This window comes from Eriocheir sinensis, chromosome 37, assembly GCF_024679095.1.
Source record: "Eriocheir sinensis breed Jianghai 21 chromosome 37, ASM2467909v1, whole genome shotgun sequence".
Taxonomy (NCBI): Eukaryota; Metazoa; Arthropoda; class Malacostraca; order Decapoda; family Varunidae; genus Eriocheir; species Eriocheir sinensis.
The window spans coordinates 2,156,492-2,170,176 of record NC_066545.1 but is presented as its reverse complement, the minus strand read 5'-3'; the positions used below and the strand labels follow the sequence as shown (position 1 = coordinate 2,170,176).

At 43.6% G+C, this 13,685-nt stretch overlaps 1 protein-coding gene across 1 annotated transcript in view; it reads left to right on the top strand.

Moving 5' to 3' along the window:
- LOC127008061 (uncharacterized) overlaps nucleotides 1-13,582 on the top strand; it is a 19,647-nt gene extending 6,065 nt beyond the window's left edge. The window contains exon 2 of the mRNA XM_050879595.1: nucleotides 11,771-13,582. Coding sequence (XP_050735552.1) covers nucleotides 11,771-13,279 — 1,509 coding nt within the window. The 3' untranslated portion in view covers nucleotides 13,280-13,582. The remainder of the gene's footprint in view (nucleotides 1-11,770) is intronic.
- Nucleotides 13,583-13,685: the final 103 nt, after the last annotated feature.

Here is a 13,685-nt window from a genome sequence, read left to right as displayed (position 1 = left end):
CATATTCTCTCTCTCTCTCTCTCTCTCTCTCTCTCTCTCTCTCTCTCTCTCTCTCTCTCTCTCTCTCTCTCTCTCTCTCTTAAGGAGAAAGAGAGAGAGAGAGAGAGAGAGAGAGAGAGAGAGAGAGAGAGAGAGAGAGAGAGAGAGAGAGAGAGAGAGAGAGAGAGAGAGAGAGAGAGAGAGAGAGAGGAATGAAGGGAAGAAGGGAGAGAATACTACCAACAATATCTAATATCAATACCACAGCAAATGATAATGCAACAAGAAAGTTACTTTTACACCATCAACAACAACAACAACAACAACAACAACAACTACTACTACTACTACTACCACTACTACTACTACTACTACAACTACTACTACTACTACTACTACTACTGTTCTTTATCTAAAAAAAAATCACAGATACATTTATTTGGATGTTTTGCGTTTCTATACAAGTGTGTAAAAATAAAGCATATTTGTGAAATATAGGAAAGAAAGAAAACTGCTATTATTTCTACTACTTATATTACTACTACTACTACTACTACTACTACTACTGCTGCTACTACTACTACCACTACTATTACTAGAAAACAACATCAACAGTTCAATACAATGACCCCTCGACCCACTGGCCTGCAACCCCCCGCCTCTCCTCCTTCCTTCCCCTTTCCCTTCCCAGTTCCCCTCCTCGGCCTCCCTTTCTCCCAACCCCCCGCCACCCTCTCCATCACGCACCTGGCTCGATGTCAGGTGTGAAGGCCGAGGCCGAGCTGGTGGTGGTGGTGATAGTGGTGGTGGTAGTGGTGGTGGTGGTGATAGTGGTGGTGGTGGTGGTAGTGGTGGTGGTGATAGTGGTGGTGGTGGAAGTGGTGCTAATGTCACCGTTACTTCGTATTATCAGTAATTCTATTGTGTTTTTACTCATAATTACTTCATCTACTACTACTTCTACTACTACTACTACTACTACTACTACAATGACAATTATATAAAGCAGTAGTAAAATCATAGTTAAATATAAAGAGTAAGTGCTGACAGTAGTAGTAGTAGTAGTATCAGTAGTAGTAGTAGTAGTAGTAGTAGTAGTAGTAGTAGTACAGTTACCTTGTAATACTTGGGGGGATGGGGCAAGAAAAGGTTTTCGTATGCGTGGCCAGAGGGGAAGGGAAAATTCAAATGGAGGAGTGGAATGAGAGTAACAGGAGGAGGAGGAAGAAATGAAGAAGAGGGGTCAGTAGGAGGAAGAGAGGGCCACGAATAAGGAGGGTGTTGGTTAAAAGAGGGGAAGAAGAAAAGGCCGCGGAAAAAAAAAAAAAAAAAAAAAAAGGAGAGCACTGGTCCGATAAAGAAAGTGACAGGTGAAGGGGGAAGTGAGTTCGAGTAACGAGGAGGAAATGAGTGTGAAGAGTGTTGAGTGTGAGGAATGAAGGAAGTGTGAAAAAAGGTTAGGAGAGACGTGGGAAATAAGGCAACTTGAGGCAAGGGAGTGGGAGGGGGGGCAGAGGGGGGTACATAGCGTATTAGGTGGGGGGGTGAAAAGGGGGGCCAAGTGGGGGGGGGAGGGTGACGATGAATATTGAAGTACCTTGGTGTACCTATCCCCCTGACCTGTGTGTGTGTGTGTGTGTGTGTGTGTGTGTGTGTGTGTGTGTGTGTGTGTGTGTGTGTGTGTGTGTGTGTGTGTGTGTGTGTGTGTGTGTGTGTGTGTGTGTGTGAACGCTTAAGAAACGTATAACAAAGACGAACGGATGCATTATTTTCCTTCCTGTGTTGATACGTTTACGGAAATTCTCTTTTTTTTTCTTTCCTTTGTTTTTCTATCTATCTGCTTTCCTTTATTTTTGTCTTCCTATTTGCTTCTAACGTTGCTTCTTTCCTGACTTTTCTTTATCTTTTTCTTTCTTCATTTTTTCCTTTTCTGCTTTTCCTTTTTTATTCTTTTATTTCCTTATTTTCTATGTCTGCTTTTCTTCATTTTTTTCTTCCTATTTGCTTCTAACGTTGCTTATTTTCTAACTTTTTTATCTTTTTCTTTCTTCCTTTTTTTCCTTTTCTGCTTTTCCTTCTTTGTTTTTTTATTTCCTTATTTTCAATGTCTAATTTTCTTCATTTGTTTTTTTATTTGCCTCTAACGTTGCTTCTTTCTTGACTTTTTTCTTTTTCTTTCTTCCTTTTCTGCTTTTCCTTCTTTTATTTCCTTATTTGCTATGTCTGCTTTTCTTCATTTTTTTTCATCCTATTTTCTTCTAACGTTGCTTATTTTCTGACTTTTCTTTATCTTTTTCTTCCTGCTTTTTTTTCCTTTTCTGCTCTTCCTTTTTATTTTTTATTTCCTTATTTTCTATGTCTGCTTTTCTTCATTTTTTCTTCCTATTTGCTTCTAACGTTGCTTATTTTCTGACTTTTCTTTATTTTTTTTTCCTTTTTCCTGTTCTGATTTTCCTTTTTTATTTTTTTATTTCTTTATTTTCTGTGTCTGCTTTTCTCAATTTTTTCTTCCTATTTTTTTCTAACGTTGCTTCTTTCCTGACTTTTCTTTATCTTTTTCTTTCTTCCTTTTTTTCCTTTTCTGCTCTTCCTTTTCTAGTGTTTTATTTTCTTATTTTCTATGTCTGCTTTTCTTCATTTTTTTCTTCCTACTTGCTTCTAACGTTGCTTCTTTCCTGCCTTTTCTTTATCTTTTTCTTCCTTCTGTTTTTTCCTTGTATCTTCTCTGCTTTTACTTTTTTATCTTTTTTATTCCTTCCTCTTTTCCTTATAACCTCGACTTTTTCCTGATCTTCCTTTTTCATCATTTTTTACTTCCTTATTTTCTTTCAATCTTGCTCCTTTTTTGTTTTACTTTCCTCTTTTTATTTTTTTCTTCCTTACTTTTTTTCCTTCTAACCTTGCTTTTCCTTTTCTATCTTTTTCTTCCTTTTAACCATCCTTCTTTCCTGCCTTTATTTTTTTCTTTCTTATTTTCTTGAAATCTTTTTCATCATTTTCTTCCTTTCTGCCTTTCCTTTTTCATCATTTTCTTCCTTCCTGCCTTTCCTTTTTCATCATTTTCTTCCTTCCTGCCTTTCCTTTTTCATCATTTTCTTCCTTCCTTATTTTCTTTTACTCTTCCTTCTTTCCTGCCTTTCCTTTTTTTATTTTTTTCTTCCTTCCTTTTTATCCCTCTAATCTTGCTTCCTTCTTGACTTTATTCATTCATTCATTCAATTACTTATCCTGTTTCATTTCAGTTTATATAAATTCACTCATTCACATATTCTTTCTCTTCCTCCACAAACAAAACTTCCTTTCTTTTTATTTTTTTTATTTACAGGAGAGGTGAATAGATTAAAAACAAAAATACATAAAGGACCAAATAACACATAAAGAGGAGACAAGAGCCCCTTTGAAAATCCGTTCCCTCTTTCCCGCAAGTAAAGTAAAACAGTAATACAAATTAACAATACAAATACACGCTACTCAAGTAAGAAAGTCGAGAAATAAAGCATCGATCGCCAAGTGAAAATATGACCTTACGTTTATGTTTACTGCAGATCTATTCGTCATTATTCTATTCTCCGTAAGTTAATGTTAAAATATAGGAAATGAGCGCACTATAACACCGTCCGAAACTGACCTCCTCTCCTTTGGCCTCTCATCTCTACTTCTCTTTTGTGGGAGCAGTGATTAGCGGGCTTTTTTAGTTGTTTCCTTTTCCCCCTGAGCTGTTTCCTCTACTGTAAAGAAAAAAAATTCTACAACTCTTCATCACGCCCGTCCTGCCGTGCAACACATCAATAGGTCAGTTTTGTTTAGCTTCCGCCTCTCAAATCAACTATTTCCAGAGGCCAAGAAGGAGATCAGTCGGGTTCTAATGAGTGTTCTTTTAGGTTCATGGTAGCTACAGAAGAAGGGGTCAAATCACCAGGGCCATAAAACTACCCCTGCAAATTACCCGGAGTCCCATGAAAGCTTTGTCAAAATGAATATGTGTGCTTTGGCGCCGATATCTTTAATAATACGAACCTAAGACAAAATTAAACAACAAAACAGCGGCTGCAACACCATAACAACAACAAAAAAAGAATAAAATAAATGAGTCATAAGGTTTATATTAGTTGACTCTGACTTACACGTTTTCTGTGAAGGTCAGGCTACAGCTGACAAGGGGCGCACATTACTATTTCCGTCGTTTATAACATCTGACTTGAATTTTCCTACTCATGTCCTGCCTCTCGTATAGTGACCCGTCCGTCCTGTCCTGGGAGCAAGAAACAAGGATACTGCTAAGCCCGGACACTCAACGAACCAGTGAGGGGAGATGAATATAACAGAAGAATGGTGAATGGGTGGCGTAGTAAAGTTGATAGTAAGCAAAAAACGCGTGGGCAGACTGATCAAGTAAGCCTGAACCGTCACTAGGGCTTCGGTTCCCTACTAGACAAGTAATCAACGGGAAAGTGAGTCGTCGCGAGGAAAAAAAAATGGAAGGCTATGGGGAGGATGTCACACACACACACACACACACACACACACACACACACACACACACACACACACACAGCTCTAGGGCTGCCTGGTACTTCATGAAATAAACCGTTTATTATTATTATTATTATTATTATTATTATTATTATTAGCATTTTCCTTACAGTTAGCAATACCTTGGGCAATCTTTATGTCAACACGCAGGGTAATAAAACAAGAAAGCAGTCTTTCTTGAGGGAATCAGGAAAGATTGCTTTCCTGTTTTATTACCCTGCGTGTTGACATAAAGATTGCCCAAAGTATTGCTAACTGTAAGGAAAATGCTGTGTGTGTGTGTGTGTGTGTGTGTGTGTGTGTGTGTGTGTGTGTGTGTGTGTGTGTGTGTGTGTGTGTGTGTGTGTGACATCCTCCTCATAGCCTTCCATTTTTTTTCCTCGCGACGACTCACCTGATCAGTCTGCCCACGCGTTTTTTGCTTACTATCAACTTTACTACGCCACCCATTCACCATTCTTCTGTTATATTCATCTCCCCTCACTGGTTCGTTGAGTGTCCGGGCTTAGCAGTATCCTTGTTTCTTGCTCCCAGGACAGGACGGACGAGAGGCCTAAATTTTTGGAAACGATATATTTGGAAACATATTTTTTTCTCCTGTATAAGAGAGAGAGAGAGAGAGCATCCACAATAACATTTCTTCATAATACTATTCTCTCCCTTCTTCCATTCCCCACAAAATTATGGATGCCATCATAAAAAAAAAGAACGACGCCATGAAAGAAAACCGCATCATTAGAAAAAGAAAATACTAGAAAATGCTTATAAAACTTCGTAAAATACCAACACGTGCGTACAAATCAACAACATAAGTAGAGAGAAAGTCAGTGGAAATATATCACCATCATTATCACAACTTTCACTATCCATCAGTGTATCATTATCAGTCATCATCGCATCATTACTACAACAGCCACCAACATCACTATCAACACAACTACACCACAAACTTTATTTCGTTAAACTATTGTCTTTTCACTGCAAGTTATGCCTTCACTCACGGCCATCTTGTATTCAGAGGATGTTCACGTTTTTTTTTGTTTTTTTGTTTTTACCTCTTACTGGTGCCTCATGTTCTCATTTCTTGGTATCTTTACCTATCAGAGTGTTTTGTTTTTTTTCTTTGATCGTCTTTCATGCCTACACCGCGGATTTCCAACTTAAGTCTCGTCAATACCTGGTTAATGATACTTTTTGTGATCCTTTAATCTTCCTTCCCCAGAGGATCTCCAGCTAAAGTCTGACCAATGCCTCGTTTATGAGACTCTTTGTGTTCCTCTAATCCTTATGTTCGACACAGGTGGTCAGCAATTAAAGTCTGTTCAGTGCCTCGTTTTTAAAACTTTTTGTGTTTCCTTAATCTTCCTGTCGGCGCAGAGGATCTCCAAGTAGTCTGTTCAATGGTTGGTTAATGATACTTTTTTCTCATGTCGACATCTCTGTAATCTGCATCCGTGTCGATAATGATGCAATTTAATAGTTTTCGTTCAGCTAAAAACACAGTTTTTGTCGGGTTCGATTCTCGGGTGAAGTGGAGACGGATGGGTAGTCTCCTTTAGTGAATGGGCACTGGGTGTCATTCGGGAATTGTGTCCCGCTTTCCGGGGACGGGGGTGAGGTTTGAGACGTACCCAGAGATCCGTAACTTTTGAGCTCCAAGCTCATTCGGGGAGGGTGCTGGCTGGAGATCGCGAGTCTATCGCGTGGTCAGACCATAGTGAACTACATCCACATCCACGCACACACACGAGTACACACGCACAAACTACCACACGCAAACTCGTTAGAATAATCCTTTTATTGTCATCTATTTCTTCTTTTTCTTCTTTAGTGTATTAAGTAAGCCTCGCATTTGTTTCCCTCACGTTCAGCTCCAAGACAAATCTTAGATGTTCTCCGTTGGCCGCCCCGCCCGTTGGCTGCGCCTCGCCTCTTTATCAGCACACCCGTCTCTCTCGTTGTTTTCAAGCCGTTTCTCATCCCCACGCTTCTTCTTCAGATATCCTCCTAGTAAAATTTAGTCTCTCTCCTCTTGCCTAATATTCCTTTCCCGCGCTGCTCACATGTTTTATTCTTCGTTCTGCTGTTCCTTTTTCCTTCCATCTCTATTTAGATACCTTACGCTCAAATTCCCCTTACCCAAAAGGAATTTCTCATAGTTCTATGTTAGTTTGCTTAGATAACCAAACGTACCATGCAAGCACAAATGACAAAGAGAGAAAACGTATGCTTCTCAGCTTCTGAGGAAAACAGGACACTGAAAAAGCAGAAAACGAACTGGTTATCTCTTTATTCTCGTCTTATCCGTTCCCTACGCCAGCGAGCAGGAAACGTAATATCAACTAAGTAGAAAAGAACGTATTATCTATATCCTGTCTTCGTCGTATCCACTCCCTCCGCCAGCTGGGCATGACTGTTGGAACCCTGACTTTCTTTTGTATTTGTTCAGTCAAGTCATGGTTCACGCGCTCTCTCCTCGCCCCCGTGTGTTCCTCCAGTCACCTGTATCTATACCTGTCGGGCTTCTTACCTTGAGCTCACGTGGTTTCTCTTACCCTCGATAATAACTCTGATCTGCTTCTCCCTAACAGACGATTTGTTGTGGATCCGACAAATACTAAGATGAACAGTTTGAGGTTTTTTTTTAATCGGACAAATTAAATTTTCTACATTTTCCTTCCCTTTCTTATCCCGTTTGTAATTCCCCTTTTCAGTAACATCTACATTTTTCTTCCTATCCTTAACACTTTTGTCTCTTATTTCATCAGACAAACTTGCCTCATTTTCTACATTTTCTTTCCTATATTTGGCTGGAGTAGGTAGGAAGACACCTACCGAGCGGGCGCAAGCCACTCCCGGTGAGGTATATATGGGAGGTGAGAAGGGAGCTGAAGCCCTCCAAAGACCCTTCCCATGTCCTCACTAACCGTTTCCCTATTGTCTCACCAACACCGGAGAGTAGTTCAGCATGCTCTCTAAAGACAGATCCTCTCTCTATCCACACCACACTGCATTCACACAACATATACACCTTTTCCCAAAATTAAAATTTCAAAATGGCGCACATACACCAAGCCTCGGAGTCCCCGACTGGGGGGGGGACCACAAATTCCCCCAGGGAGGACTCCCCTTCTGGCTGCCGACCCGAGAGGTGTCTTGATAACTCCTCGAACCTCTTTCTTCTCAATTTCTGCAACATTCGCGGTCTTCGCTCTAATTTTCATTCTGTGGAACATCATCTCTCCTCCTCTAAACCTCACCTTCTCTTCCTTACCGAAACACAGGTTTCTGAGGCTACTGACAGCAATCTCTACTCTGTTCCCTCCTACTATCTCTATCCTAAATTTCAATCCAAAGCTGGATGTTGCGCCTACGTGCGCAACGACATCACTTGCTCTCGTGCCCACGACCTTGACTCTTCTGAATTTTCCACCATCTGGTTAAGACTTCACTGTCATTCTATTACTAAATACATCTGTGCTGTTTATCTCTCACCTAACTCTACCAACTATGTAAAATTCTTTGACCATTTGAATTCTAAAGTGGAGCACATCTTGACCCACTCTCCCTTCGCTGAAATCTCCATCCTAGGAGATTTCAATGTTCACCACCAGCTTTGGCTTTCATCCTCTTTCACTGACCATCCTGGTGAACAAGCCTACAACTTTGCTATCCTCAACGACCTAGAGCAGTTGGTCCAGCACCCTACACGTATTCCTGACCGTCTTGGAGATCGGCCCAACATTCTAGACCTCTTCCTTACCGCAAACCCTTCTGCTTATTCTGTCAAACTGTTCTCTCCGTTGGGCTCCTCCGATCACAATCTTATTTCTGCATCCTGTCCTATCGCTCCTGTACACCCTCTGGACCCACCGAAGAGGCGATGCTTCCTGCATTTTGCTTCAGCTCGGTGGGACGACCTGAGGATGTACTTTTCCGATTTCCCGTGGAATGATTATTGCTTCCAGGATAGAGACCCCTCTGTGTGTGCTCAGCGCATCACAGAGGTGATTGTCTCTGGAATGGAGGCATACATTCCTCGTTCTTTCTCTACTCCTCACGCTAAATAGCCTTGGTTTAATCATGCTTGTTCTCGTGCTGTCAGTGATAGAGAGGTAGCTCACAAAAGGTACCAGAGCCTTCAAACTAATGCTAATTATGAACTTTACATTTCTGCCCGAAATCGTGCCAAATCTATTCTCCGACTAACCAAAAATTCTTTCATTAATAGAAAATGTCAAAACCTTGCTTTCTCTAACTCTTCCCGTGACTTCTGGCATCTAGCCAACAACATCTCCTCCAACTTCACTTCTTCATCTTTCCCTCCACTCCTCAGTCCTGACGGCAACACTGCCGTCTCATCTATCTCTAAGGCTGAACTCTTCTCTCAAACTTTTTCTAAAAACTCCACTATGGACGATTCTGGGCATATTCCTCCTACTCATCCCCCCTCTGACTCCTTTATGCCTGTTATAAAGATTCTTCAAAATGATGTTTTCTATGCCCTCTCTGGCCTCAATCCTCAGAAGGCTTATGGACCTGATGGAGTGCCTTCTATTGTCCTTAAAAACTGCCTCCGTGCTGTCACCCTGCCTGGTCAAACTCTTTCGCCTCTGCCTGTCAACATCTACCTTTCCTTCCTGCTGGAAGTATGCCTTCATACAGCCTGTACCTAAGAAGGGTGACCGCTCCAATCCCTCAAACTACCGTCCTTTTGCTTTACTTTCTTGTCTATCTAAAGCTTTTGAATCAATCCTTAACCGGAAGATTCAAAAGCACCTTTCCACTTCTGACCTTCTATCTGATCGCCAGTATGGGTTCCGCAAGGGGCGTTCTACTGGTGATCTCCTAGCCTTCTTAACTGACTCTTGGTCATCCTCTCTTACCCGTTTCGGTGAAACTTTTGCTATTGCGCTGGACATATCAAAAGCTTTTGATAGGGTCTGGCACAAATCTTTGCTTTCTAAACTACCCTCCTACGGTTTCTATCCTTCTCTCTGTACCTTTATCTCCAGTTTCCTTTCTGACCGTTCTATTTCTGCCGTGGTAGACGGTCACTGTTCTTCCCCTAAATCTATTAACAGTGGTGTCCCACAGGATTCTGTCCTATCTCCCACTCTTTTTCTGTTGTTCATTGATGATCTTCTTTCCAAAACGAACTGTCCTATCCATTCCTACGCCGATGATTCCACTCTGCATTATTCAACTTCTTTTAATAGAAGACCCACCCTTCAGGAACTTAACGACTCAAGGCTGGAGGCTGCAGAACGCTTAGCCTCAGCCCTTACTATTATTTCCGATTGGGGCAAGAAGAACCTGGTGTCCTTCAACGCCTCAAAAACACAGTTTCTCCACCTATCCACTCGACACAATCCTCCAAACAACTATCCCCTATTCTTTGACAACACCCAGCTATCACCTTCCCCAACACTAAACATCCTCGGTCTATCCTTAACTCAAAATCTTAACTGGAAACTTCATATCTCATCTCTTACTAAATCAGCTTCCTCGAGGCTGGGCGTTCTGTACCGTCTCCGCCAGTTCTTCTCCCCTGCACAGTTGATGTCCATATACAGGGCCTTGTCCGCCCTCGTATGGAGTATGCATCTCATGTGGGGGCTCCACCACACAGCTCTTCTGGACAGAGTGGAGGCAAAGGCTCTTCGTTTCATCAGCTCTCCTCCTCATACTGATAGTCTTCTACCTCTTAAATTCCGCCGCAATGTTGCCTCTCTATCTATCTTCTATCGATATTTCCACGCTGACTGTTCATCTGAACTTGCTAACTGCATGCCTCCCTCCCGCGGCCCTGCTGCACTCGACTTTCTACTCATGCTCATCCCTATACTGTCCAAACCCTTATGCAAGAGTGTACCAGCATCGTCACTCTTTCATCCCTCACGCTGGTAAACTATGGAACTATCTTCCTTCATCTGTATTTCCTCCTGCCTACAACTTGAACTCTTTCAAGAGGAGGGTATCAGGACAACTCTCCTCCCGAAATTAACCTCTGATTTTGGACACCTTTAACCTTTGTTCGGGAGCAGTGAGTAGTTTTTTTTTTTTTTTTTCTTTGCGCCCTAGAGCTGTCTCCTTAGCTGTAAAAAAAATATATATATATATATCTATATCTCTATATATATATATATATATATATATATATATATATATATATATATATATATATATATATATATATATATATATATATATATATATAGACTTATCACTTTATCGGACAAACACGTTACATTAACATCTATATTTTCCCTCCTACACAACATGTTTGTATCTCTCTTTATCAGACAAACATGCTTAATTTTCTACATTTTCCTCCCTTCACTTACCATCATCATCATCAACATCATTTCGTTTAACGTCCGTTTTCACTCTTCGTGAGCGATTGGACGCTTTATGGCTCTCCTCCATTCAACTCCCCCTTTATCAGGCACACATAGTACGTCATTAACGTCTACATTTTCCTTCCTTCACTTATCACGTTCTCTATCGATTTATCACACTTGCTTCCTTTTCTCCATTTTCCACCGACACTCGTTAGTATCTCATCTTCTGCACCATCGACGTCTTCTCTTCTACTCTGTCACCAACATCCGCTCATTTTCTATTAATATTTCCCCGTCCACGTCACACATAAGTAGATATTCCATTTCCTGACTTGTACAAACAGTCAGGGTACGGTGCGTCTAACATGCCGGCGCTCGCGTGGCTTCAATTAGCTTCTTCACACCTGCCCCGCTCATCAAGGAATCTATGGGCCATATTTTTAAACATTTCCGCGCTCAAGCACACATATTTGGCAAGGCTTTCGTAGGCGTTGTGGGCATTTCCAGGGGCAGTTTTATGGCTCTGGTGGTAGTTTGATCCTTCTTCTGTACCGTGAACCTAAAAAAAGACTCTTTACGACCCGACTGATCTCCTGTTTGGCCTTTGGAAATAGTTGATGAGAGGGGTGGAAGTGTCTGACAATGCCGACCTATATATTGTAACATGCTAAGCTGTGACTCCATTCTCGGCTTCTTTGATTTCGCTCCCTAAACTACTTTGTTTTTTAAAGGATAGTCTGCATAAAAAAAATCTTTACTTGAGATTATACATAGGTAGCTATACATACATACATACATAAGTGCACACATTCATACATACATACACACGCAAGTTCACCCCACCCCCACACACACACCCCTTACACAGACCTTTCCCCCCACACTGCATAATCAACACCTCATTTCTTCCGCAGGTGCATGGAGGAAAAATCACATTCCCCGGAGACGTGGCGGTGAGGGAAGAGGAGGTGGTGAAGAGGGACAATGCGAGAGCCGAGGTGGAGGCGAGGACAGAGGGGGAGGAGGACGTGGTTATGCAGGAGGATAAAAGAGGGGATGCCGCTAGAGGGCTGTGGGAGAGTGACATTTTCTTCCTGCAAAAACTCTCTGGTCTGTTTGGAGGAGATGACGAGGTGGAGAGAAAAGGAGGGGGAGGAGGGGGGAGAAGGCCACCCTACCCCTACCGACGCAAAGTTCCTCCTTCCTCCTCCAACCTTCGCCCTGAGCTTCTTCCTCTCCAGATCCTCTCCAACCGAAGGACTGAAGGAGGAGGAGGTGTAGGAGGAGGAGGAAAGAGGCCTCAGTTCCGTCCTCCACCTCCTCCACGGCCTCCCCCACCTCCTCCTCCTCCACCCTCCTCCCTCGTCCCTCCCGGCGCCAACACCCTCAGGCCGCCGCCCCCCAATTCCTTCGCAACGGGATTCGCCAACCAGGAGCAAGGGAGACCTAAGCGCCCCCTGCAAGGCCAGCCAGGGTTTCCAGGGGGTAATCTGCAGCCCCCAGCCACCCCCGTCCACTTCCATCGCCCCCCTACACGCACCCCAGCCCACCCGAACGTGCTCCCCCACCTCCCTCACAAAGACCTTCTCCCCCAGCACTCACAGCCGCAGCAAGTCTCCCTCCCCGCCGTCCAGCCTACCTCAAACTTCCCCTACAACTTTGTGAGGCCTATTAACGGGGCGCAGAATAACCACATCAACGCTCTCCCCCCTGCCGGCCCACACCTCGCCCCCGCCCCCGCAGGCCCACACCTCGCCCCCGCCCCCGCAGGCCCACACCTCGCCCCCGCCCCCGCAGGCCCACACCTCGCCCACGCCCCCGCAGGCCCACACCTCGCCCCCGCCCCCGCCAGCCCACACCTCTCCCCCCCTCGCCCCCACGTCAAGGTACCGCCCGTACAGGTAAGCCACGCGCCTAGACCGCCACCCACACCCACCAGACCCCACCTAAAGCCCTCCAAGCCCATGCCAACCCGCCAAGGCATCACGCCGGAGCAGGGACGCCCCCAGCATCCCAGCAAGACAACGAAACCAAAGAAACCGGCCTTATGGGGGAGCGCCGCCTCTGCCAGCCCCTCACAGCGCCCACAGACACCCTTGAAACGCCCCCCACAGACACAGCACCACAGTAGACCTCACCCTCAGCCCCAGCGCGTGTTCATACCCCCACCGAAAGTCGTGCACAAGAAGGACACGAACTCAGGAAGCATTGGAGCTCCGCCCCCCCACCACAACCTCCCCTTCAACCCGAGTCCGCAGGAGGGGAAGAGCGATTCTGACGCCTTCCAGCCCGTCTTCGTCGCCTCCCCCTTCCTGGACGACCTGGGCGATGACGTGATGAAGCCCATGCTGGTGAAGGGGCGCCAGATCCCCACCACCAAAAAGCCCACACTCCGCGCGCCCGAGCTGCAGGACTTCTTCTGAGTGTTGCGTATGTTGTGTTGTGTGTGTGTGTGTGTGTGTGTGTGTGTGTTGTTGTTTTTGTTGTTATTGTCGTTAATATTAAATTATGAGAGAGAGAGAGAGAGAGAGAGAGAGAGAGAGAGAGAGAGAGAGAGAGAGAGAGAAGAGAGAGAGAGAGAGAGAGAGATTTTATACGTACATTCACTCACCTTTCATCCTTCCGTCACACTCCATACATTTAATACTCGTAGCCCAATACAATGTGAAGACTATATATACACTGCTGGTCAGTTGTGATTAATAATAAAATAATTTATTCTCCCATGTACGTCCAGAGTTTTCATTATTACCATTATTATTATTTCATGATTATTATTATTATTATTATTATTATTATTATTATTATTATTATTATTATTATTATTAT